Source organism: Colletes latitarsis, chromosome 4 (genome assembly GCF_051014445.1).
Source record: "Colletes latitarsis isolate SP2378_abdomen chromosome 4, iyColLati1, whole genome shotgun sequence".
NCBI classification, from domain to species: domain Eukaryota; kingdom Metazoa; phylum Arthropoda; class Insecta; order Hymenoptera; family Colletidae; genus Colletes; species Colletes latitarsis.
The window spans coordinates 28426601-28449568 of NC_135137.1; the positions used below are offsets into that span (position 1 = coordinate 28426601).

The following is a 22968-nucleotide window of genomic DNA, read 5'->3' on the forward strand; positions in this document are numbered from 1 at the left end:
AAATATACTGCGTGGTCAGAAATGTTTCTATCGAAATTTCATGCGTATGCTTAAAAAATCATAACTTCTGAACGAATTGAAGGATTTGAATGATACAAAATTCAAACAATGCGTATTAATGGTGCTCTAGAGCCCCAGAAAAATACATTGGATCTAAGGTCTACTCGTATACCTCGTCTGTGGTGAGAACCACTATCACGCGGACGTAGCTGTCCACAGATTGCCGTTCTACAGACAGAACTTTAAACGTTAATAACTTTTTAACGAAGCCTCAATCAACAAATTGCTATTCTTGATTTTCGTCTTATTTTGGTCTCTAGAATCTTCCATTAAAATTTTTTCCAGGGGTGTCCGAACACCCTCTATATAGCTGATAATTTTATCTTTGTTCTATTCTGCCACTTATTTTTATTTACTAATACAGGAGAAAAATTTTAGGTAAAGTCTCCCTTTTAACGCCTGTTTGATCACGTTTGGTGATGTTCGAACGCATCGACTCACTCATAAAACTTAGCACGATTTATACTACTAACGTCTTCCTTGCGTATCGTCCAATTAACAACGCGACAGTCCGAGAAACCGTTACGCGTTCGGTGGTGAATTCACTCGAGGTAATCACACTTTTTCAGAGACGTTACACTTCGCACTCTCGAAGAACGCAATGAACGGTACATAGAAGCAGCGCGTATTACATTTTATAAAATGGTGAATGGTCGCACTCTTCGTCGAACGGTCGACGAGCAACGTCGATCCGTCGCACCAGACGTTCATCTTCCGGGCGCGATCTGTCATCGCCGAGGAGAATAAAGCGCGCGACTGGAGCCTCGAAACATCGTCCAGCGGTGACAGGCAAGACGAAAATGATCGTCTTCCGCGGAGCATGACACTATATGAGTGCCAGCTTCGGGCCAAGACGCTCGCGCAGGATGTGTGTAAGGCAGGACATCCCGTATGAGCAATTCACATGAGCACGTTTCTCGAGCGATAGTAAAAATAGTCACCGGGAGAAGGAACACGGCGCGTCGCGAGAGTGGAAGCTGAGGATCGAAACGACGAACAAACGAATCGCAAGTACCGGTCGCTTGAGAGTTTCTTTAAGAAATTCGGAAAGAGAAAGTGCGAAGCATGAAAGAACGCAAATTGGAGGAAACGATGGAGTATTCTTCATTCCGTGCATTTTGCTGCAAATATTGATTTAAAAGTTGCCTGGAGATCAGTAGCTTAAATTATAAATTGAAATAGTAGCTTGGACGAGTGCGTAAGAAAAACTCGAGAATGTTTATTTCGTTCGTTGAACTCGAATAGATATTTCTAAAGAGGGTTTTCACTGCTTTTATCATTCATAAATATTTAAAGGTAGTTTTGCTTTGATAATAGAACGTTCCCAATACAGTGGAATCTTGATTATCCAAAGAAATTTTAATATATTCAAATTGAGAAACAAACGTAACTTTAAAACTTGGACTTTCTTTCAATGTTTCAGTGAACTATACAGCCTCTTTTCAGATTCTGTTATCTATCTGTGAGTGGCTATCAACGTGTTAATTATGCATTCTCGACACAATGTAAGACTTTATTTATTCGACTTCATCGACTGAATCACCTTCCTTAAAGATTGTGATATTTGTTATTGCAAGAAACGAATTATTTTGTATTTAAAAATAATGTTTAAGACCGTGCCACAATCTATAACAGTTTTGAAGAGATAAACGTTCATTAAGAGCTGGTTGAATGGGTTCGAGGTTGTGGCGTATAATTATCATTCGACGATAGTATTTTTTACCACGAATATATCAGAACTTTTATACTGCATAATTTCCATTTTACGTAGAGTGGTTTCATTAGTCTTACAGAAGGTTTATTTTAATGGACACCATTAATAAGCACAAATAAGTGTTGTAATGGAAAAATAACTGTATAATTATGTAAAAGTTTTTATTGATACATCCATCATGCTTGTATTCGCGATCTCGTCAACTGAAACATTTAGATAATAAATATACAGGGTGTTCGGCCACCCCAGAGAAAAATTTTAATGGGAGATTCTACGCTTCGTTAAAAAGTTATTAACGTTTAAAGTTCCGCCCGTATTGAATTTTTTTCTATAAAGGGAGTAGGATTTCGGGGGTAGGTCTATTCACCAAAAATGATTGTAATTGACCCCCGCAACCGAAAATAATTTTTCCAGAACGATTTGAAATTTTTTAATTTTGTCGAAAAATTTCACACCTTCTCGAATTTTTTTCTCGAAAGTAGGTAGGATTTCGACGGTATGTCTAATGACCAAAAATGATTCTAATTGACCCCTATAACCGAAAATAATTTTTTCAGAATGATTTGAAATTTTTTAATTTAATTTTGTAATAACTTACTAACTAGAATCTCCTATTACAATTTTTCCCAGGGGTGGCCAAACACTCTGTATGTATATATTCTATATTTCATGTAAAAAAATTATTAATTGTCTATACAGGGTTTTTCATTTATTTTGATAAATATTAATATATCTGCTGCTTCGAAAGATACGACAGAAATTCTTCAGACTAAAGAAGAAATTATTTATTTGCAAACGATAAACATGACTGTCGACTCTTTCCTCTAAAAATTATTTTTCTCAAGATCAACAACATTTTAATCGAAGCAATATACATTTACTATCTTAATGTCTCAGTTTATAGGAACGCGAATGCAACCATATATTTTACAATATATTAACCTATTCCAAAGTTTCTATAAGTAAAATTATTTTGTAGGTCATTTAGACCAATAAAAATAATTTGATATTTAATGATTGAATAATTTTTATTTAAAAATAGGAATTCCGAGAGAAAGAGAAGGAAAAGATTAATGTAACGCATAATTAATATAAAAAGTATAATTTCGCAAATCGTTTTCAACGTTGCATAAACACACGATGCAGTAACTTCTTACGATCCAAGTAAATATTAAAGGGAATTTAGCGGATTACAGGAAGCAAGCTTCACTCGATATCTGTATTTCACGAGTATCGGCGGTAATGATGGAGCGTGTAGCCACGAGTTACACGGAAAATAGACCTGGGGGGGGGTTAGAAAGGATTGCAGAAAGCGTTTCACGGTAATAAAAGATTGGACATTGCGTTTCTGTGGTAAATGTAACATGACAAACCGATGGACGAGAAAAGACAGACAAAAGAACGATTTCGCCAGAAGCCAGCGAGGCAATTTAGTTGCAACGAAACTGCTAAAACTTGTTCCCTGCGTTATAAAGTTGAAAACGCAGCGGGATTATAATTAGGAACGAACGTGCAATCATTCAGGCCGCGTAACAACAGACAAATTTCAAGGAAACCAGATTTAAAGTATTTGTTAACGCAAAATGTAACATAATTAAAATTAATTCCTTTCCTTTTCGGAAATCAGTGGAAACATAAAGTTCAAATTTGATTACTGTCCTGAAATACAATTAGTAAATGGACTATTAGTCGATGATAGTTTTTAAATAGTTTTAAAACACTTTATAGAAAATAATTGGGTAATTTTTGTGTCGCGAAACGCTTAAAAACTTTTCTGTTGACTTCTCAGGCAGTATCAGGTATCAGGCCTTGAATTATCTCGGGTCATAAGTCTTTGAATATTTTTCTTCGAGTAAATTGTTTTCGAAGAAAATATGGCACAGACACACAAAGAGTATTAATCATCCAGAGACTGGACATATTCTTGTATGATTGTTTTCTTTCGCCGAATGACCTCGATGTTTATTTCGTAAAAATCAGCTAGTACATTTAAAAAATGTCTCCAACGTTAATTTCAATATCTAAATAGATTTTTATTTTAAAAGAATCGTCTCAACTTCGAAGCAAGTTTAATGTAAATGTTCCTTATTTTTAATTTTAATTGAATAATATTAACGATTGGTATAATACATCGACACGCTTGTGATTTACTATACAGGGTGTTCGGCCACTCCTGGGAAAAATTTTAATGGGGGATTCTAGAGGTCAAAATAAGACGAAAATTAAGAATACCAATTTGTTGATGGAGGCTTCGTTAACAAGTTATTAACAATTAAATTCAAAAATTTCAAATCGTTCTAAAAAAATTATTTTTAGTTGCAGAGGTCAATTACAATCATTTTTGGTCATTACACATACCTTCGAATTCCTATGCATTTTCGAGAAAAAAATTCCTTACCGAAAATCTAATTTCAGGCCAGAAATCGTTCCCCGAAATTTCATGCGTATCTTTAAAACACCATAACTCCTGAACGGATTGACGGATTTTAATGTTTAAAAAAGCAAACAACGCGTATTTTGATGTAGAATATGTAAAAATTCTAACAATAATGAAAAAGTTGTTCTTTGACCCTGTAAAATGAGAATAACCACATAAAAATGGTCGAATTTTCAAACAGCCAATACTCCTACAATAGTGAATACATTTCAATGAAACTTTTTTCTGAAGTAGAGCTCATGGGCACCTACAAAACAGTATTAGACAACTTTTCTATAGAGCATCAAACAAAATTATCAAAAATGAAAAACGAATTTTTAAGAAAAATCGATAAGGGTGCTGAAATTTTTCGGCGAAAAAAAAAATTTTGAATCGTTCTGAAAAAATTATTTTTGATTGCAGGGGTCAATTACAATCATTTTTGGTGAACAGTCATATCCCCGAAATCCTACCCACTTTCTAGAAAAAAATTCAGTACGGTCGGAACTTTAAACGTTTATAACTTTTTAACAAAGCTTCCATCAACAAATTAGTATTCTTGATTTTCGTCTTATTTTGGCATCTAGAATCTTCCATTAAAATTTTTCCCAGAGGTGGCCGAACACCCTGTATATAGAAGTATGTGTATTTATATTAAATGAAAAGTTTATGTTGTTAAATATGTAAAGACTTTCGAAATCAAATATTTCAAACAATTCCCAGAAAGCTTGCCCATAAAAGGCACAGTATTATGAAATCTTTAACCACCGATCTTTCTTGCCATGAAGGAATTCGCTGAAATTTACTTAATCTTAGAGAACCAATGCTAGCTGACTACGAACATACGTGTATTATGAAATTTTTCTTTAGTATTCACGGTAAATTTACAAAATACATGCCCATTAAGTGGTCAAAGTGTAAATAAGGTATTTGCAGATTGCGTTATTTGTCGAAATGATAAATGGGAAAATGTCGAGGCTCGATAATACTTTAGTTTCGCGCCAAAAGGGTATAACGAATCGAAAAGCTTTGTGCGTTTCCCGTAAAAATAGAAGCACGGTCGGGTCAACGTTTCGTTTCTATTTGAGTCACGTTTCGCGCCCAAAAACCGCAATGATGTTGTCATTCATGGAAATATGCTGACGAACACTGCGGTTTTCCGGTGAGGGTGTCCGTTCGTTGGCAAACGCAAATACACACTACGATTAGCGGCATTATGGCTGCCATTGCGAGAACACTGGGATTGCTTGTCCCAGAAGAACGCGTCTACTAATCCCGTTGTTATTTTGCAACACTGTTATAGTCAGTTGGCACAAAGAACATGGAATTTCTGTAACTCGATAATCCACCCACCAACGTTTACATTATCGTTTCCTTTCATAAACATTAAAATATCTTTAAATACCGAAAGATTAATCAGAATAAAAAGAGTAGTTTCATGATATCCATGAAGTTCATATTTTTATTAATAGAATTAATGAAATAGGAGCTTTATAGAGGGTTGTTTCAACCCCTAAATATAATAATTAGTATCTTACTTGAAGTATTTCTTATATTTTTGCATATTAAGTGCATTCTATAATTTTTTGAGAATTACCCATAGATTCATAAACATCTGCATTCGATTCATGAATTATGTTTTTAAAAAGAAGAAAGATATGTACGTACTTTGCTTGTAAACATCTTCAAATAAAACGATGGAACGTGGTTGACAATTAATTTTTTCTTTGATTTTATAGAAAGTTAAGTTTCTTTATAAGCATTTTAATATTGATCGTCAGATAATAAAAGATTCCCATTTTTTTTAAATATTACAATGTTATGATTATAGGATTGCAATATTTATCTCTTGCCTGGATTCGGTTATAAATAAAATCAGTGATGATTCGATGAAATATACAAATATTTTGGAGAGTTTTATGTGTCTTTTGCCATTTATAGAGATACAATTAATAATGAAAGTACTATATTATAAAAACTGTTTTACTTTATGAACGTTTTATTAACAATTTTATTAACACTGCAATTGGGTGTTGTAATATGGTGAAGGTTTGCTTTGTTTTTTAAAAGGAGTGGCGTATAAATATTTCCACTTATAAATAGCTTATCTAAAAAAGAACATTTATTTGAAGTGTCTCACTATCAGAGAGACGCAACGAGAATTATGGTTCTATAAACTGAATTGATACATTAAAGTTGACAATGACATTAGTTGATATAGTGAGAAGTAATTTCTTGAATTAAATCAGAACGAATTTCATATCTTTGCCAAACTGTGTAATATAAAAATAAAAATAAATACTACAACTACGTTTAGGAATAAATTAATCCTACCTGATGTTTAGTAACAGATTTTGTTAAAATCTCGAGAGTTTAGCTTGATTTCTGCATATTTTGAATATGTATAAATTCGTAAAAATTCGCTGAAGTACTTTTAAGTATGTAGTTTAGAAGTATAAAATTCAAATACATAAAAATAGTTAAAGAATCATTTTATTTTCGATTATCTTGAAGTACAAATCTGTAACTTACAAGAAAAATTCTACTTCATATAATAAATAATAAAAAACTGTTTTGAAGATTTACACATATGATTTAAAGTTTTCAGAAAATAATGCCACTTAAACAATTTTTCAAGAAATTATATTTACTTGAGGAAATGAATATCACAAATTTTTATACTCTTGCAAGAACGACTTGTATCTACACAATCTATAGATTAGACACTTTTTCATTTGATTCTCTATAAAAATTATGATTTTTTTCCATTTAAAAAATTGAATTTTATGTACTACAACGATATTTACAAATGCATTTCCAATTATTTTTGCAAATTGATTTACTTGTTTTTTATATCCTTTTTGTAAAAATCGTTTTTTCACGCTTTTTACTTTATTAATATGAATGTCAATAATATTTCTCATTCATGTCCTCTACTGGTTGGAACTTTTTATTCTTTAAAACTCGTCAATTCAACGAATTTTAAATATAATGTTGAAAAATTTACGTTGAATTTAATTAAAACTTCGATTCATTGAAATACGATTCGTGTCTATAAATGTGATGTTAGAGTGCATTGTATGAGAAAATTTATTACTATGAAAATAATTCATGATAATTTTAAAGTTGCACATACACATCAGAGCATTATTTGTTTCCTAATATTTTTGAAATAGCAACTTAAATCTGTCTTCATAAATTATTTAAAAAGTTTTCCATTTTTATTCCAGTCATCAGATAATAATTATATCTGATAATCGACGTTCTACGTAAGTACATTTATGCAAATTTAACAACACGTTTATTATCCTCCAACTTTAAATTACTCGATGCTTTTATTTCTACAGCTAGTACCATTCATATCTGCATCAATGCCGTTATAATATGCGAAACATAGTCAGTTTCATAATGAGAAGAATGTTTCAATGCGTACCGTTTGAATAATTATTCAGATAATGGAGATTAGGATATTGAAGGCTCTACGGTAATTCTTTCGAACTTTTAAATTGTACATTATAACTTTCTAATGTTTAATTTATTTCCATAAACGAAGTTTATGAAAAACGTTTTCTATTATACTCACTTTATAAAATTTATAACACATTGCGTGTACACTTCAAGAAAACATTACTTGTTAATTTTGCCTAATGCAATGCTAGACTAGAAAACTGTATGTTTAATGTGCGTAAAAACGTGGAAAATTCGAGAAAATAACGTGGTTGTGTATCATTTAACTTAAAGATTAATTATTCTAGAAATAAAATTGAATTTTGTCATTTGTTAAAACTTGACCAATTTAAAAATGGAAAAAGAAATTTTCGTTACTATAAAATAAGTTTCAAATGTTAAATTTCGAGAGTTTTTATGAAAACAAAGTTTCGAAATACCCTTACTTTGGTATAATTATGATGACGATTGGCAGCAGTCATTACTATGAGATTACATATGTAGTAATTAATAATACTTCCACAAAACGTGAATCTCTGCTTGAAAGAGAATGTTCTGTTGATTCTGATTCCCATATTTGCAGTACCTTTGCATCGAAAACGCATTCTTCCTAAAGAAACTCAAACATAATAATAAAAAAGATTCAGATTTCATTCGTTCCATTCATTAAAAACAACAATTACAATAAAAATCAAATTATAAAACTTTATGAAAATAAATGAATTTATATTCCAGAAACTAGTATTTTTATATTGAAATATATACACAAAAAAGGCGCAAAAACTTCACTGTTATTTTTCGATATCAATGTTCAATTTCATACGATTTGGTTCAGCTAATTTACCTGAACGTTAATTTGTGAAACGATGGAACGTCGTAATGACACATTCATTGACCAGCTATATTGCAATTTACTAGATTATAAACATTTTAACGTCGAGTGCCTCGAATAGTCGTTAGAGCACATAATGATATCGGTGAACTATTCGTCTTTGTGAAAAATTACGTTTGGTTTTGAATCGCAGCCAGCGGCTAATTAACAACGCTAGAACGATCGTAATTCGTATTACGAAAGTTACCGTCGCATCCTGTTTTTACCACTACGGTAATTGTATTGGTGGTTTCTCACGATTCTTACCTCTGTACTGAGACGCAGCATGAAAGTGGTAAGATGCTCCGTCAAGGTCTTCATCAGCTTGAAGAGGACTTAGGCTTAAGAGTCTCGGTGCCTCGGCGTGGCCACGAAACCAACGCATTTCTGAAACGGTGAAACAACACTTTCACTTTGCGTTGACTTTCCAATTTCCGCTAATTTTTAATAACGACATTATGTTTAAACGTTTTCGCGCCAACTTCGCCGCCCTTCGCTAAGAGTACAATTAAACCTCAAAAAAGTTGAAGAAAAACTAAAGATATTTCGAGTTACAAGGCTGTCTTATTGAGCTTTCAACTTGTTAGGTTGGTTAAAAAGTTTTTCACATGCAAATAAAAATAATTCCTAACCTATCATATATTTCCATCCTTATAATTCCTTATTTATAAAAATCCTTGTCTAATAGCCTCTTAGAGGATACAACAATTTTCAAACTAGTGTGAAGACATCAATAGTGAATGTTTCTCATGAATTTGATTTGTGGACCATGTCTAAATATTAGAAACTATTAATGGCTAGAGAGGCTAAAACTATTTGTATTGTAAATTAAAGTGATTCTCATTGTGTACGATTTTATATTCAGGCAAGAATGCGTTTTAATATATTTAGCATAATTGTAATATAAATAAACGGTTGATTTTTGACGAATGGTTATATAATAATACAAAGAAAACTGAAAAATGCGAAATTTCGTGTCAAAAAAATATTGAAATCGTTATTCTTGAGAAATTTCTTATGATACTTGTTCCCATACAGTCGGAAAGGTGTATTTCTAAATATAACGTTGAGTTCTCGTTCGAGGACGAAAGGAATCGAACGTTCCTTAGTCTCACTCCCAATCTGACGCAACGTGGGTCGCCAACGTAAGAATAAATCATTCGAGATATGGCAATTAGTATTATATCGCTTTGAAAAGAGTAAATCTGAGCGAGATATAGCTAGCTTTTCGAAGGTAGCCAAGAATTGATTTCAAGTCTCGAAAAGGTCGTCCGAAAATTCGGGACAGAAATTAAAGAATATCCTAAGGATAGTGCTTTGAAGTTAGGATTTCAAGACTAGACTAAAATAGAACATATATTAATACAATAAATAGGAGGCAGAGACTACAGTTCGCGATAGACCATTTAATTAATTTTAATTCGTAAATTGCCAAAATCGATTAAAACACATCATTAAACATAATGGATATCCAATAAGATTCTAAACATCTATAAGAGAAAGTATTATTTTTATTTTACAATTAAAACTAAGAAAGTGTCCACTGTTTTTGTAACATAAAGTGTCGCGTTTCTTCAGTTTGTTCTTGTATTATTACACAACCATATGTTTAGAATCTATATAGTGAACCGTAATAAGATGTGCATGCCATTTTTGTTGTTAATTATATTTCCTCGTTACAGTTAAAAGCTATGTTTTACCATATTTGTAATATAAAATTAGTCATTGCATGGTATCTTTCGAAACACTTTTCAATGATTAGCTCGAGCTAGTTTTCGCATGTTTCACATGTACAACAAGTTTCTCTTCTTTAACCTTGCACTTTACATTGAGAATATACTGCACAATCTTTATGCTCCCCTTGTGAATCTGGAATAATTACATTCAATCTTCTGTCTAAACGTTATTGCATCAGATAGGAACATTGCAAGAACTAATACAGTAATATAGACGCAAATCGATTCGATCTTGTCTTAATCACACTGTATTACAAACACTGATGAAGCAATTATCAGATGTTTGCATCGTAATATTACGAGAAAGTAGATGCAACAGTAATCGAAACATTCTATGTCGAGCTCAGCTTAAGATTTTGTAACAGACAGTACTCGAACAAACCGAACAAAATTCAAGGATTTCGCGAATCGTAATTATTGTCCCATTTTTAGATGTTATCTCACAATAATAAACGCATGCTAAAGAAGCAATTTCGATCGCTGTGCAGGTTCTTTCGTCGGCTCTCTTACGCAACAAGAAACGATGTTGAAAAAGAATCGGAAAAACGTAAAGGAATTTCGTAGGAACGACAATCACGCGCAATTCCCGATCGCGCGCGATAATAATATCCATAAAAGTGAAACGGTTGCACTCGCGGTGAATGGATTTCGCGCGAACGAACGGCGACAGTTTCCGCCGTGATCGCTGAACCGAGGCCATTTCTTTCTGCCCGACGGCTGCACTTGTTCTCTGATACCAGGTAGCACGAGAGAAAAAAAAAGGTAGCCTGATAATTTAATGATCGACAACCTTGAAGAACGAGGCAAAAAGGGAGGATGTTATAAATTACGTACCTTGTCGTTTAGCGCATTCGTTGCCACGCTTGGTTGTCGAAAAACGATCGAAAAATTGCGCGTAGGAAGGTCGCCGAGTTTTATGGAGAGAAATGAATGCTTCGACGATAAAAATTGAAATTCGCGTTCGACGAAATCGTTTGAGTTATTAGCTTTCGAAAAGCATGACGGAAGGAAATTTTAGACTCTTCGAGGACATCGACGTGTACGAGTTTAAACTTTGATTATTTTAATTATATTATACCGTATCGTGTTGACGCTAATTCAAATTTGCGCGCCACAAGATGCGCGTAGCTGAACCAATATGGCGCCAAAAATGCACTAGCTGTTCGAACGATTGAAAAACTTTTTTTGTAATACATATTTTAAAAACAGTATATTTAGTGGTATTTATGATTCTTATGGGAGAGTACAATATTATTAAATTTATACATGGCCGCTGTTGTATTGTTTAAAACAAAAATATAATTTCAATTTTGAAGAGGGATTAGAGTTCAATCAAAACGATTAAAAACTGTTGATACAATCTTAAATTTTGGTTATAAATATGAGAACACAAAATATATACAATGTTTTTACAGAACAAATTAATTACATCTTTTTTATGATTTCTATATTGTATGGTTAATTTTTTCATGTATTTTTAAATCATTTCGCTTTAATTCTGCTTCTTGTTTAAAAGTGACAAGATTCTGTTTATAATTTTTTGAATTCACAACATTGTATATACAATGGAATTATTTAAAAAAATATATTTTTTAGTTGCGATTAAAAGGTAATTTCGCATTGAATATCTAAAAGTACCATATTATTATTCTACTTCTTTGAATTGTCTAAACGCCTTCTTCCTTGTTTATTTATCGTGTTTTGCTTCATGCGTCATTCAAGTAAAATAGTGTGTTAGTATCTGCAATATTTTATCTGTATTTTCTTCGCCTACGATTACAGTAATATTTTACGGAAAAATTATTGCCACTGATATACTTCGTTTTGATAAATGGTGAACGTGCTTTTATTATGCGCATGAAATTAAAATGAAATCCTACTTGTATCAAATAGAGACCTTTCATTTTCGAATACGTATAGGTTCGTGCCTGACATCATCAGACATCCTGAATAAAACAGTTATCCTTGAAAGGTACACCGTGGCCTGTATAATTGTACGCCCTGATTGGATGCAATCTTGTGTATTAAACGATAACTTTTTCGTTAATTAAATACTGCAAATGATTAATTTAATAGAGAACATAAAATTAATTGTTAATAGCTGACTAAAATATACAGTATCCGTTAGTGTTGATTGAGACAAGAGTCACTACATAATTACACTTGTCTCAAATATAGCAGTTTATTATATTTAACTCTCGATGCTTCGTACTTTTATTTTTAAAACTTTGAACAATTGTTCGTTCAAAAGTTAATTGACATACTTATCTATTTTAAATTTTAATTCACGTTCTGCAAATTAAATCATTCAGCAACTAAATAAGTAATCTCATCTTTCAATATCTATAGCTTCATTAAGCTTAATTTAGCTACTAAATTAAATCTCGGCTAATACAGATTTAATTTGCTTCAGTTTGCTTAGTCTTGTGAAATTAAATAAATTATTAGAATGTATACCAAGCATTTCGCCATTTTAAACTCTTATTGTTTGTGTATCGTATATTAATTTCTTCATATTTCATTTAACTATAATTATGGCAAAATTATTAAGTAAAAATTAGATTTTAACATGCATAAATATCTTAATGATAATGACGATACAATTTTACTTTTTACACTTTCATGGTTATTCGAACTTATAAATGTGTGATATAAACAAGTTCATGATCAAATAAATTACGTATTCAAAAGGCAAATCATTTATTTTCACCGATTATTCAAATAATTTCCAAGTTCTTTGCAATTGCATTTATTTACAATGCCAAATGCTGAAACAGATAACTACGTGTATATCCTTGAAAAGATAAAACTATCAATTCCTAACTAATTACATGGACTATACATTTTTCAATCTGTCACATTCATGGCATTATTCCGATAATTGTTTAATCTTATTCTCGAGTATTTTCTCGAACGGTTTATATACTTTATCGAATCATCGAATCCAGTAACGTAGCAGATTCCAAATTAATTATCGTACAGTATTATTTTTTTAATGAAACACTGACACCGCAATGGGTCGTCATATGTAATTGCTCTCAATTTTGAAATCTTTTTGTTTCATACTTTTACTTAAGCTGTAGCGACAGTTCCAGCACTCGCCGGCAGAGGGCGAGTACTCTCTCACAAGTACTCGACTGGCCACCTGTTCACACTCATCGAAATAGGGTTACTCACTGGAAACTATTGGTTATTCATTTTCATGTACGTTAATATTGAAAATGCATTATCAAAATGGATCTCTTTGCCTGACACTATAAATTCTAAGGAATAACGTACACTTTTCTCTATGTCATAAAAAGAAACTTAATTACTCTGTCATTATCGCGTCTATTACGCTCGTTTATTTCAACCATAATTACATTAAACGCTAATATTAATTAAATTCTTACGTTTCCTGGACGATCCAATGATTACTCCAACACATCGTTTCAAATAACCAACAAAAGGTAGCAACCACGTGGAAAAAAATCCCCTCGGTACACGAGACCGTTTGTTTCCAATACACCTAATTCAATTACTTTACTCGACGGATTATCATAAAAGTGTTGTTTTCTCGTTGCTCGGTTAGCAAATTTTCTCGATAAGATCCCGCTTGGTGCTTGCGACGCGCGTTGAAGTCTCCACTACAGAATGGTGGCGCCAGCCGTTGCGATGCTAATGCACAATCGCGCGCAGAGAAAAAACACCCGAGTTATCTCGCAGAAATTTTCCGTTCTCCGTGTATGTACCGTTGCCAGCAACTGTCGGCAATAAACCTGTCCTTTTTCTGCCACGAATCCACTATAACTGGCCTTCCGCGACTCCGTCAGACGGAATCCTCACGGAGGCGTTACCGTTCATCTGCTCCGCGTAGAAACCGTAATTTACCCACCTCGTGCTTGTAGAAACGATCCTGAGAATATAATAGCTTCTGCTTTAACGGTTCGCGCAGTCCTCCATAGCGAAACGGACTTTTTCCGCGTCATACTTTGCGTTCAATGGAACGACGAATTTCCACTATTACTGTCTTGTCACCGAGAAAATGACGGTACGTATTGTTGTTATTTATTGTTCGTTGCGTTTCATTAAATTGCTGTGGGGATTCTTGCGGATTTTATAAAATAATAGAATACTGCGGTTAAACAATTTCTTATTAATAAACGTACATATTTGATCGTACAAACAAGTATTCATACTTTTGAATCTTCAGATTTTCATTTATCGTAATCGGAAATATATCATTATTTTTTACGAATTGTTTTTCCCCCATAAATACTACAGCTTCGTTTGATTCACACCCTGTAAAATTTAGGTTTGAAAGGAGCTCGGATGATCCTAGGGATGAAACTCTAGAAATCATACTAAGGTTAAAGTGTGGAAAATTTATAAAATTGTAAGAAGAAGCTAAAATGTAATTATGACTTGTTTCCATATTTCTAATATAAGAATAACATATAAGTTGACTATTTGGCAATTGATAACCGGATATGTATTACAGCAGGACGAAATAAGGAAATTATTATAGTTTTCATAAGTACCTAAAACCAACAAAAATTGTAAGGAATAAATTGCTTGTTTTCATATATATTTATTTCATTAAATTGTTATGAGAATGAGAATCCTGTAAAATTACTTTTTTTACTATCTTTAAATGTATTTATTTCATCGAGTTTCGTTCAAATTTCGTCACACGAGCAAAGCGAGACAAATAAGTATTATTCCTTATCAACATAAATGTTTTTGGCTATTAGATTGATATTTTTCAGGTGTATAATATTGCATAAATTTCATTTAAGTTTCTAAATAGGTGTAACATATATTTTTTTTCGGAAGAAGAAAGTAGAAACAATGAACATGATTTTTTAAATTAAACGAGTATTGAATTAATCATAGTTTGGATGAAACAGTTTTAAAAGTAGAAAATAACTTAAAATGTGTCGTTAATTATCACGTGACCTCAACAATCACATAACTTTTTACTTGGATCATATTTACACCTTTACATATTCAAATAAAATAAAAATCTACTTTATCGTTAACTAAACGTTTCCATAACCGCATTTTTGTGACGAAAACTTTTATAACTGGTTCACCCAACTACATATTAATTTAATTTAGAAATTTATGATATTTATAATTATGATATTTATTCTTTCTTTAGTTTTGATGAAAAAGGATGTTATACATCTAAAGATAACCAATTTAATGATTATAAATGTTTATGTTTGCAAATAATAACATTTTGACACTGAATTTACTTGCTTATATGACTAGATTTTAATGTTTATTAAAAATATAAAACTGATTTTTTTATTTAAAAAGTATGGTACATAGATTCTATATATTTATCAACAGTGAATTATAAATTACGTAATACCTAATTTGAGCAGTTGTCTTTGCATTCAATAAACTGTAAATTATATTTTGTTATATAATCAGCCTTGTTTTTTAAGGAAATTGTCTAGGATAGTAAACAGAGCAGAAATCTGTAGGAAAGATATTCAGTAAATGGTGAACAACGTCTTGACCTAATTGCTACATTTTTTTTAAGCACAATATTAAGTCCATTACAGAGTTTTTTGTCGTGGCATTGATTATGTTTTGAGGAAGTTTCTTAAACGACATTGATAACGTCGAGAAATTTATATAAACTGAAACGATACGTTTGGAATCTCGTATGAAATTTGAAGAAAATACGAAACACGCGTTATTGCGTAATAACGCTGTTTAATCTAAATATTACAAAACCTCATATTTGTATAAAGAAACAGGCCAAAAGGTCTAAAACGCATGGTCTGACTTTTTAATTTACGTAATCCACCATGTTGTAAGTACAACGCTCGTAACGTGCTTTATATTAAAAAGTGAGAACGTTAAAAGTATAATGGTATTCGTAGCGAAACTGGTTTCTTTTACTACGTAAAGTCTGTCTAAAGTCTGTTGCAACTGTATTACAAGAGCTGAATTAAACTTTACTAACCGCGAAGGACACTTTCATTTTTAACTATTTCATAAATTCTGAAATCGCAGTAGAATCTGTTTAACAGCTCAGAAATTTTTTTAAATGGAACGTATGTGGGACGATAAAAAATACTGCAAATTTTTTAAAACTCTAATAGTCTCGATACTAATAAAAGAATTCAATTTTCAATGCTGAATAAATTATACGATACGATCATTGGCGAATACTAATAACGAAATATAAATTGTAAGGTAAATTTCAGTAAACACAAATTTTCAAACTCACCCTAGTGTCAATTGTAAAATAATTATTTTATACCGACTGTTTTTAGGTCGTATGCTTTAATATTTTAATCGATACATGTTGACAATAGAATTAAATCAGACTTTTTTTTATTTAAAAATTTACAATCTGCCTACAAGCAATAAGTAAATTGAACAGCTGATGATTAATATTAACACGTTGGTGCTCGTGCAGTGATTCGTATCAAACAAATATCAATCACTCAATTTGGAGTCTGTGTAATGGTTTGAAAATCAGACTTAAAAAATACAAATAATAGGTATGGTAATAGAACTTTGGACTCACGTTGGGTTATAGAGAGGTAACGAGAAGCCTATGTTTCAAAGGCTTGAAAGATCTCGCGCCATAAGCTGTATACGCGATAGTTCGCAGCAAGGAAACAATCCTGCGGTGATCTATATTTCTCACAGCGCAATTTTTGCCACTGTTCGTGTCACGTTACGTGGCGAGCGTGGAAAGCATCGAGTGTGACACGAAGAATCTCATTTCCACGAGACTCGGTCGCATAATGGGATGATTAATACCGCGGCTGAGTTATGCAAGGTGTTAATGCATCGATTATGTACACGCAGGCACGAGTGCATCCCGGTCGAGCGATGGGAGGGGGGGAGATGGGACTTTCTCTGATGCAAATATGTGTGCCAGCAGCACCTTTCTGACGACGAGCTCCCACGACGATCGCTTTTCACTTTTCATTCAGACAACCGGTGGGCATCAAAGTGTCTCCGGCGAATCGGGGACCACGATCAAGGATGGCCGTCGAGGAAGCTCGTGACCGTGAACTCGGTACTTTGGAGAACGTTGTTTCAATTTCATGTCGCAAGCAGAGTCGCGACTATTATTCCACAAATTATTATTCCGATATTCGACAAACATTTGAACGCTACGTAGAACATTTGAATATCTACGATATTCTAACCCTTAAGTGGATTATTAGGGCCGCTGTAGCCCTCCGCAAGTTTAAACTAATAATTCTTTAATATACGTCAAATGTAATTATTTGAAAATTTATGTAATCCTCTATTAGTTCATTATTTTTTAAATACTTTAAAGAAAAGTTGATTTCCATTTACGAATTTAATAAAAATCAACATTAAGTAAAATAATTCAATTGTTGGACTCTACATTTTGCTTACTGAATGGCTAGTCGCTACTTTTGCTGCATTAAATTTTTAGGGTTATTTAACACTAAACCTACCGCGACTGGTCAAATAACCGTTTTTAAAATTTCGTTTGGAATTTCTAACACACAATATTATTTTAGCGCCACTTAACTTCATGACTTTTCTTATAGTATACGTACAATGAATTTTACAATATTCACTTCTAATCATATTGTTTATTTTCTGAGCAAAATATGTAGTCTGTCTTGCCTACCACGACCGGTCATCTGACCGGTTGAACGACTTATGTTTTTTTTGTAAAAAACTGGACATTTGTTACCAAATTCTGGTTACCTTCCGATGTAAATAGAAAATATATGTATAGTAAAGACGAAAGGAGAGAATTTACAGTTTCCATTGTCTTAGAACAATCTAACAACGCGTATTAAAAATAGTTAAACTTTAGACGCATTTAGTTTCGAAACTATTAGTGTTTTATTAATTATTGAGGCATTATTAGAAGCGGCAAAACCTCCCCTTTAAAATGGTTTTTGGTTTTTGTCGATCCGACTTTCCGTTTTCGAGATATCGTAATTTATGCAAAAGGTAATTTTTAAAATTCCGCTCTCGGCCATAGAAAAGGCTATTAACGCACATTAAAAATACTAAAAACTTCAGACGCGTGCAGTTTCGAAACTACTAGTGTTTTATTAATAATTGAACCACTGTTAGAAGTGGCAAAGCCTCCCCTTTAAAATGGCTTTTGGTTTTTCTCGATCCAACTTTCCGTTTCGGAGGTATCATCGTGTAAAGACAATCGTAATTTTTAAAATTCCGCTACGTCTGACTCTCCGCCTTATGAAAGCCTATTAACGCGTATTAAAAATACTAAAAACTTTAGATGCGTGCAGTTCCGAAACTATTAGTGTTTTATTAATTATTGAGGCATTGTTAGAAGCGGCAAAGCCTCCCCTTTAAAATGGCTTTTGGTTTTTGTCGATCCGACTTTCCGTTTTCGAGATATCGTAATTTATGTAAATGGTAATTTTTTTAATTCGACTATCTCTGTCTTCGTCTAACGGAGTCGGACCTCTTTGTCGCACGTGCTTGGTGCTGACCTACCCCGCGTACGTGACTGTCGTGACCTAGTTTCGGCGTAGTATTTCCAAGAATTTACTACGCACTGCTTACTATCTACGCGCGCGGGGGATGAATGAACTCGCGAGCGCACAACGAAACGTAAACAAACCCTATCTCCGAAACTAGCCAACGCATCGACTTGAAATTAAAATCGCTATATCTCCGGAACTAATGAAACTATCGACTCGTACAAACGCCCATTTTAAAGGGCTTTTCATCCTATACCTAATGATCATATCACCTACTACAATTTTTGCTATCTTCTATGTTTATTTTGATATTTACATTGACGCTACATACCCAAAGAAGTTTCAGCAATTTCTACTGATCGTACGACTAGTGTACGATAAAACTGGACCATAAATTGTTTATTTAATTGAAAATGAATTTAAATACAGGATGTTTGCATAATTACTAGGCAGCACTTTTTCTTAAATAGTTCTTTTCTCTAGAACTAACTACGGTATCGACTTGGAACAAAATTCGTTTTCAAGGGTGTTTTATCTTCTTTCCGATGAATATTAAAAAATTTTTTCACATAAAAGAAAAGAACATCTTACGAGTAAACATCAAAACACAAGTTTCTATACATATAATGTAAAAATTAGAAGTATGTTGCCTCGTAAAAGAGAAAAAGAAAGATTGGTCATTTGACCGGTCATGGTAGGAATGGGTATACATGCAGTCTCAGTAGGTTTAATGTTAATAGAAAAAAACAGGGTTGTCTTTTAAATTGAACAAAAATTATTTCGATTTTTGTTTTGTAAATTGTGTAAACGATATTCACGTAGCATGAACAGGAATATATTTTTACCCAATCCAAGGATATATACATATGTCATTGACACGCCAGAGTAAGTTTATATAACACGAAACGAGAATGCCAAAAGAAGATGTTAGTCATATGGCAATGTAATCTCTACGACACTCACAAAAACAAGTTAATTCGAAATTTGCGTAAAATAGGGCTATTACTGTCTCTTAACACTTTGATTTGCTGCTATGGGAATAGGAAAATTAATTCTCAAATTGAAATTTTGAAAGCAATAAAGGATAAGATTTGTAAATGTTAGCAAGGTTCTAAAAATAAGTATTAAAACAAATTTTAGTTGTAGTCTAAAAACTAAGTTTTAGTCTTGCAAAATATTAATATTATTTCTTTTCCTTCCTTAAAGAATATACCTTAAAAATTTGGGAATATTCATTGTATCTTATACCAATCAAACCAATACAATTCTATTGCATGAACATACATATGTAGAAATCCTATGTAATTTGTAATAAACCTCGGAGGAGGTTTCAAATACTCAATAAAGAAAAAAGAATCAGTTTATATTTTCAGACCTGAATTTCAAGAGTAACTTCATACTCTTCTTACAGGACAATATAACTGGATACATATCCATACACATATGGAAAGGGAAAAGTTTGAGACAGTAGTGTCAGCTGACGCACTGAAAATATTTTAGAAAGTACGAGTACAACATATTTTTATTTACCCATACAGACAAAGAAACTGACGCTCCATTGTGTGAAACCGTAAACTGTGTTATGTAAGGTCCGAGTAGAATTTATGTTTCACGTTATATCGAAATCGCGTTATACGAGAGTTACTTGTATCGCTATTCAAATATCGCTTTTCAAACATCACTAATAAAACACAGTAAACGAGCCTCAAAGAATGTTTTACACAGGTACTTTCACAATCATTATCTTTCGTTGTAAGGGGTCTACATAAACCACATTTTACTCACGATTAAAAAGAAATTTCACAAACACATAGCCACGAAAGACTAAATTGTATTATTTAAAATTTTTATAAACATTGTCCAAGGTATGAATTTACAAAATAATCTGTTGCAATCCCTCTAAAATAAAATAATATATTATTAATCGTTTTTCTATATCGCACGACACAAGATCAAGTCGTTTTGTTTGAAATTTTTCTAAACATTGTCCAAGATATGAATTTATAAAATAATGCATTGCAGTCCCTCAATCCCTCTAAATTAAAATAATACATTATTAATTGCTTTCGACAACCTTTAAAAGTCTAAAAAGGACCCAAACTGAAAGCTCGAAAGGTTAATTGGGTTACGTATAAAAACTAATAATCAGAGTAATTAGTAGTATTGCACGTACGTGCGATATTCGACACGTTTCCGAATTTCCTACGTGTTCCTTGCACGCCAAATTAGTTTTGTAGCAGCTAAGTAGGTTGTCAATTGAAGGTTAACTGTACTCAGTACAACTTTATAACTATGTGTTTCTCGAGATCTCTATGAAGCGTATGAATTGGTTGTGTACGTAAGACCGTTCGAATATTTGTTTAACGACTTAGTTTGGCATTTAGTTCCTGTCTTCTCGAGAGATAAACGTCTAGGTGTATTTACAGTCTGGATAAGTATACTTTTTAATAATAACGTATAACGAAGTAATAAAATATATCTCCGTAATCATATTAGATAAGTAATACAAATGTGACTGTTTAGAACCTAGATTTTAGACACAGTTTAGCCCAGTGATGATCGTTTTCAATTTTAAACAAATTGTACAAGTACATCGATTTGATTTTTATCACCCTTTACACTTTTCTATAATTAAACTTCCAATTGTCCCTAAGAACCTTTGAAATATTCTATACGAACGATGGGTACTGTTTGAATACCGTTTCCATTTTTATTCTCCATAAATGAAAAACGTGTCTACTCGCTCATCAAATGTAAACTTCATAGCGGTAGCCATTTGACACATGAATCGATCATTGACGAAGAGCTGTATTGATGCTAACGACGAGATATTACGAAAGGCGAGAATTACTATTTCTTAACAATATCGATTCAAGGAATTCACTATTTACTGTTCTTATTATTTATCTATTTACGCATGAGTCACAGACTAGACTGACAACACAGGATAGTATCGATGCCTATCGCATCATCACCCTACCATTTTATCTGACTTACAGTAAGCTTGAATGATCTCGAACGAACCATGTATTATACAAATTTTGATAAAGAAGTTCCAGGAATACGTGGTTTAACAATTTATGATTAATGGTACCAATCATTACATTCGATCGCTAAAGTAATCCATCCGTCCTTATGCACCTACAAAATTTTTTTTTAAATTACTTTGGACTCTCATTTTTCGGACAATTCATTGACTCGTGTTTTCAAAATGAAAATGTATGGAGAAACTATCGAGTACGAGAACTTCAAATATATATTTATATGTTTGTTCAATTATCGAGAGGTACCGAGTGAGCATATAACGAAAGTTGTAGTTGAGGCTATTATAAAAAGTGGTATAAGAATGTTTCATCAGTAAATTATATAGAATATAAAATCTTCGATTAAAAATATTTATTATTTTTAATAGAAAGTAGCTTTTATATTCTTTCTTAAGTCATTTCAGCAGAATACAAATCATATTTATATGAACTTCTTTTTTATTTCAGTGCATAAAATTCATATTTCCAGTACTTTCCACATATAACTAGTCACTTTGCATACAAGATTTCTCTATTTTTCTCGTTCACTGACGATTGCATGTTTTAGTCCCATTTGATGTAATCCTACGAGGCAAATATTTTTATTGTTCTCCATAAAAGAGAAAACAATTGTTTCCTGTTTTAAATACATCCTTAATGAAATGATGGGCAAACTTCTTTAGAAATGGGCCAATATGATTTATTAATAAAAGTCTTTCAAAATTTCGTTTCTATATTTTCTTTTCGTAATTTAAATATAGAAGCAAATAAATGCACCTAAAAAATTTTTAAATCAATTTCTGTATCAATTCTCATAACTATATTTTCTATATATGCAAAAAGTATTGCAATTTCTATAGAAATTTGCGCATATGCAAAAAAAGGAACTAAAATTAATTTTTTTAAAACATTGAGACTGAAAATTTATATGCTATTGTTTCAAAATCAACTGCATAAAATAAAGAAATTTTTAAACAAGTACTGTTGGAATATTCCACAATAGCCTTGCACTTACAAAAGTGCAATGAATTTCAAAAAAATGGAAATGAAATGAATTTTTTTAAAACATTGGGATTGAAAATTTCTGTTTCAAAATCAACTGCATAAAATAAAGAAATTTTTAAACAAGTACTATTGAAATATTCCACAATACCATTGCACTTACAAAAGCTTTTAAATGAATTTTAAAAACGTGGAACTGAAATAAATTTTTTTAAAACATTAAAATTGAAATTTCTATTT

At 32.2% G+C, this 22968-nt stretch overlaps 1 protein-coding gene across 3 annotated transcripts in view; it reads right to left on the bottom strand.

Annotated features, from left to right (window-relative positions):
- Window positions 1-22968, bottom strand: part of LOC143341145 (uncharacterized) — a 109933-nt gene that overhangs the window by 11658 nt on the left and 75307 nt on the right. The window contains exon 2 of one of the 3 annotated variants that reach the window (XM_076763859.1): window positions 8776-8895. The exons of 1 other annotated variant lie outside the window; for it this stretch is intronic. In XM_076763859.1, coding sequence (XP_076619974.1) covers window positions 8776-8893 — 118 coding nt within the window. In that variant the 5' untranslated portion in view covers window positions 8894-8895. Of the gene's footprint in view, window positions 1-8083; window positions 8223-8775; window positions 8896-22968 lie in introns of those variants that run through there. One more of the 3 variants, XM_076763861.1, reaches the window with a different exon arrangement.